General features: G+C 40.8%; 1 protein-coding gene across 1 annotated transcript; it reads left to right on the top strand.

Annotated features, from left to right (window-relative positions):
- Positions 1-3,836: 3,836 nt before the first annotated feature.
- Positions 3,837-4,907, top strand: LOC149812214 (BRI1 kinase inhibitor 1-like). The gene has a single exon (XM_089993295.1). The coding sequence runs from the start codon at positions 4,007-4,009 to the stop codon at positions 4,778-4,780; it is 774 nt and encodes a 257-aa protein (XP_089849421.1). The 5' UTR covers positions 3,837-4,006; the 3' UTR covers positions 4,781-4,907.
- Positions 4,908-5,245: the final 338 nt, after the last annotated feature.

Raw genomic sequence — 5,245 nt, forward strand, 5'->3', positions numbered from 1 at the left:
GTATTGTTAGTCACATGATATCATCCAAAGATTCAGCCTGTGCTAGCAATTCATTGATTTCCACCTGAGGGTACCCCAAGGTTCCTCTAGCGTATGAATATTCCTTATTCCTTAGCTTGCCACTTCTCGTTATTCTACACACTGGCGTACATATGTCAGCTGCATGCATCATATCTTCCTCAGTTTGTCTATTAATCTTCATCATATAACCAAGTATAACTTGGCATAATCTTAAGGGTTTAATGGTGCCTAAAGCTTTTCATTTTTTTTAAAGAAAGGAATATGACATTGAAATGGAGAACAATACAGTGCAGCGAGAAGTGATGAGATATCACTTTCTGCAACAGAGAAGCAAAGTATATAAACTGAAAAACATAGAAACAGAGAACAGAAACAGAGTCATAACTCTGTCAATGCAATGCAGGAGCTACAGAGAATGCAACTGCTGCAGACCATTAGAGAAATAGGCGTCGTTATCTCTGTACTATGCCGGATATGATCCTCTAAATATGAAAACATAGGCTGAGCACCAATCCCTACAAATTTAACAGCAGTCTACTTGTACCTCGCTCCTCTCTTGTTTGAAAAACAGCAAACTTTAATCAAATCCAGCTGTAGACGGCCTTACATACATGTAATATCAACATGAAAAACTGTTCACCAACCCAGCCGAGATCTCTTTGCAAGACGTCCCCCTTACCCTCCTGAGTTCAGGGGTTGACTCACCTAACTCAGTTTTAACATGAATTTTCTTCACAAACCATGAATGATGTGTTCAACGGCACAAGCTGTAATACTGCAATTTTTTTTTGTAATTATTTAAATAAATAAAAATCAATTTTTATGTCTCAATTGAAGTTAAATTTAAAATTACAATTTGATTTGGATTTGAATTGAATGTGAATTTAAATTTAAGTTGAAATTTAATTTGGATTTGAATTGAATGTGAATTTAATTTAAAACTGAAATTGAATTTGAATTGCATTTGAATTTAGAATTTAATTTGATATTGATATGGAAAGCCAACATCAACCTTAAAGTTTAGTTGTTTTTTTCTTACTTCATCTAGCTAATTTTATATATTAGATGCCTTCGCTTCTTGGATCCAATAGAATTTTCTGCCCTCAAAAGTGTTATGTACAGCCGAGATATGCTCTATAAATAATTTGCCTCTCCAAATTTTCTTTCAGCTGTACTATTTCATTCTTGCAGTAGATGGCAGGCATCTTTTCTAACTTCTTATTACAATCATGGTGCTTCTATCTTCTTCCGTGAATAATAATGATTAGGATAGAAAATGCAGTGAATCATATCAAATAAATGAGGCTTGAGTAGAGGTTTGTAATCTATATAGCAGACTTCAAATCTTCGAGCTTATTGCAGTTGTTGGTACTAACTAGTCAAATAGCTTTGTGATCCAAAGGTCTATTGACACATCGGACAAAACCCCTTCTCTTGGTTTATTTAAGAAAAAAAAGAGAGAAAATCATATGCTTTTCTTGACCGTGCAATTCATGTGCACTCTTATATCTATTATGCCAAATACGGGAGGTAATATTGGGCATGAGTTATTTCTTTCTCTTCAACCGGATTAGGTCTTAACCTTGCAACGTAGGTTTTCGGAAGCAGAAATCATGAACGCAATTAAAGATTTGTTAATTAGGTTGGAAGACACTGACAGTAGATGGTTTTTCTGTAGATTTTTTCAAAGTTTTTTGGAGAGTAGTAAAGAGTGATTTTTGTACAGTGTTTGATGACTTTCATCGTAACTCTACACTACCTAGGCAGTGTCATGTTAGATTAATCTCTCTTATTCTAAAAGAAAGCGTCACCACAGATATTATACGCTTTTGTCCCATTTCTATAATGGGAGCCTTGTATCGTATAGTCGCAAAGGTCTTAGCATGAAGACTAAAATTAGTGGTATCTAATCTATTTTCTGATTTTCAATTTGCTTTTATTTCAAATAAGAGAGTTCAACAAGCATATATCTCGGCTTCAGAGGTCATTCATTCCATGCGCGCGAGTCGTACTCCTTACTTCGTGTTGAAGCTTGATTTTAATAAAGCATATGATTCTGTGTACTGGCCTTTTCTTTTGCAAGTGGTGAATCACATGAGATTCAACAGCCATTTTTCCAGATAGGTGTCAGAGCTCCTTACCAATGCACAAGTCATGGTGTCCATTAACGGAGTAAAGGGTGAGTAGTTTTTATTGCGGTGCAGCCTACGACAGGGATGTTTGTTATCTCCACTTTTATTTAATACAGTGGCAGAAGGACTTGCAGTGGTTCTTAGATGCGCGCAAACAAGAGGTTTCGTACAGTCGTTGGATATCCAAGGTTTTTCTGGGCATATTATACAATATGCAGACGATATGCTAGTCTTTGGAAGGGCTTCACTACAACAGATGCTTCACATAAGGCTTATTCTCATATTTTTTGCAGCTTTGTCAGGGCTGAGGCTCAATGAAAATAAGTATTTAGTCACGCTTATGAATGACGATCTGACCAGTCAAAACGCGGTGGAAAAAATTTTCAACTGCGCTTTAGGGCCGTTGCCGATCAAGTACTTGAGGCTTCCCCTACAAGTCAAGCCAACCTCTAAAATATCATGGGCATCGGTTGTTGACAAGGTGTGTCTTAAGCTCCAGTCTTGGCGTGCCAGATATTTGTCTCTTGCAGGCAGAATTACTTTGATCAGGCATGTTTTGTGAGCGATTCTGGAATTCTTTATGTCAGTTTGTGTCATGCCAGTCAACATTGAGCAACAGCTTAAGCGCGTCCTATCAAGTTTTTTGTGGCGTGGTGTAAATGGACCTTATAAGAGGCACTTGGTGGGATGAGACTCCATCATTATGCCAAGGATTATGGCTGGCTTAGGAATTTTTACTTTGCGTAAAAGGAGTATGGCATTGGCTGTGAAGCAGTGTTGGTTGACTCATACTTCACAGAATGCATGTGCAAACTTCCTCCGGTTGAAATATGGTCTAATCGATTCACTTGCTGTTCGTCGGGGGGCTCGTGAACCATACACATCACATTTGAGAAAAATGTGGTTTAGGGCATTGTGTTTGTTTCTTGACAGGGATTTGGACGTGAGGGTAGACAAATCTTGGCTTCAATAGGCAATCTCAAATGCGGGAGTTTTCCAAAGTCCACAAGGTCTACCATTCTCTTTTACCTCTAGGTCTGGGCTGGATCCCCAAAAATGCTTTATAGGCGAAGGGACCATCTCCGAGGACCAAGGTATTGGCTTGGTTGATTCTTCATGAGCGGATACAAACCCATAACAATATCAAGAGGATGGGGTTTCAATTTCCCAGTTGGTGTGTGCTTTGTCGACAGGCTGAAGAAACCACACATCTTTTTTGGTCGTGTGAAGTGTTTCGAGAACTATTTTCTATAACTTGGAGGGCTCCATGAGTTGTTGTGCAGGAGGGCTGCTTTGCGTTAAATCTTATCCTCGACCCTGCTATAATTAGACGTGAAAAGAAGTGGAGGACTATTTGGAGAGTTTGGTTATTTACACTGTGGTGGTTCATATGGATGGCCATAAATGATGCTACTTTTCGGGGTGTCCCGTTCAACCTTAACCGTTTGACTCATAGGGTCTTGACTGATATGTATGCTATCTTACGCATATATCTCAAAGACCTGCCTCTGCCTACAACCGATCCTCATCTAGATGTCTGTGGTCCTTGATGAGTTTTCTGTTCGGGTTTTTCTATTTGTGTGTAAATGGTGTTTTCATGTTTTGCTGTTGTGTTTGTGTTTGCGGGACTCAAAGCTTTGTTGAGTTTCACTTTTAAGTAATGTTGATCACTTTTAGGCTCTCTCTCTCTACATTCTTCCTATACAAGGAGAGATGAAATAGAGAGAGAAACGTGAAGAACTCTCTCTCTCTCTCTCTCTCTCTCTGTTTCGTTGTTACCTTATACATAAGGGAAGAAATATTCAAGAGAGAGAAACAACTCTCTCTTTCTGTGTGTGCGTGGAGTTTGCGCCATGGAAGGCCAAAATCTGAAGAAAAGCGAACAAGAAGAAAAGGCTCCTACTCGGCCAACATCCATCTCTTTGCCGCAGTCACCACCATCATCCTCTTCATCACCTACCCACGACTTCGAATTCACCATTTCCCTGTGCCCGTCCATGTCTCTCGACAAGCACAAGCCTCCCTCCTACGAGATCGACCTCTGCCCCGCCGACGACCTCTTCTACCAGGGCCACCTCCTCCCCCTTCACCACCACCTCTTCACCCCCCGCTCTTCCTGCACCTCGAAAGACGAAGGCGTCCACGGGCCCAAGCTTCGCCAAGATGAGAACGATGCCGGCGAACAAAAGAGTACCACCACAGAGGATAAATCGAGCTCGGTTAACGGCCAGAATTCGGCGAGGAGGATGCCGAAGTCCTTCTCTTTGTTCACTCTGAAGAAGGGGCCAAAAATGGGATTGAAATCAGCTAAAGAGGTGTTAGGGAGGTATTACGTGAAGGTGGTGAAACCTTTCTTTATAAGGAAAAGCAAGGAGGCGGAGGACGACGAGAGGAGCAGCTTCGGGAGGCAGAGATGGAGCAGGCATTCCTCTCACTCGTTCTCGAATCAACGGTCCAGATCTTCTGCTCCTTGCTCCACCATGACCTCTCCCGGCAACAGCGGCATCCTTTGTGCTATACCGTCTTCTGGTAGTGATAGCACCATGGAAGACCTGCAGAACGCGATACAGGCGGCCATTGCCCACTGTAAGAATTCCATTGCTGTTAAGGAAGATAGGCATACTTGACTTGCTGTTGAGCCTGGGATGTATAGGAGTTTAGAAGGGAGGGAGAAGGATGAGTTTTTTCCCTTTTTCCTGTGTTAGTTTTGCATGGTATATATATTATTAATGGAAAGAGACGCTATTCCTTGTTTATCTATTCTTCTTCAACGAACTCAGATGTTTGTGCACTTGTGCTCTATATCTCTCAACAAAATGCAAGGTTGTTGAGAGAGGGAGAGAGAGAGTTCTTGGCATTTCTCTCTCCTTTTTATTTCTTCCCTTTTATTAAAGTAAGAATGAAGCAGATGAGAGAGAGCTTAAATTTTACTTGGAACACATTCCATTTCCGTGACCATTAATCAGCAAGTGACATATACTAATCAATGAACGCTCTGTGGAGAGAGAGAGAGAGAGAGAGAGAGAGAGAGAGAGAGAGAGAGAGAGAGAGAGAGAGAGATTATATTTTACATGGAACACATTCCATTTCCG

This window comes from Nuphar pumila, chromosome 17, assembly GCF_984573655.1.
Source record: "Nuphar pumila chromosome 17, dmNupPumi1.hap1.1, whole genome shotgun sequence".
NCBI lineage: Eukaryota > Viridiplantae > Streptophyta > Magnoliopsida > Nymphaeales > Nymphaeaceae > Nuphar > Nuphar pumila.

Excerpts from the sequence above, each read along its gene's own strand:
- LOC149812214 (XM_089993295.1), top strand. The coding sequence starts at position 4,007 with ATGGAAGGCCAAAATCTGAAGAAAAGCGAACAAGAAGAAAAGGCTCCT.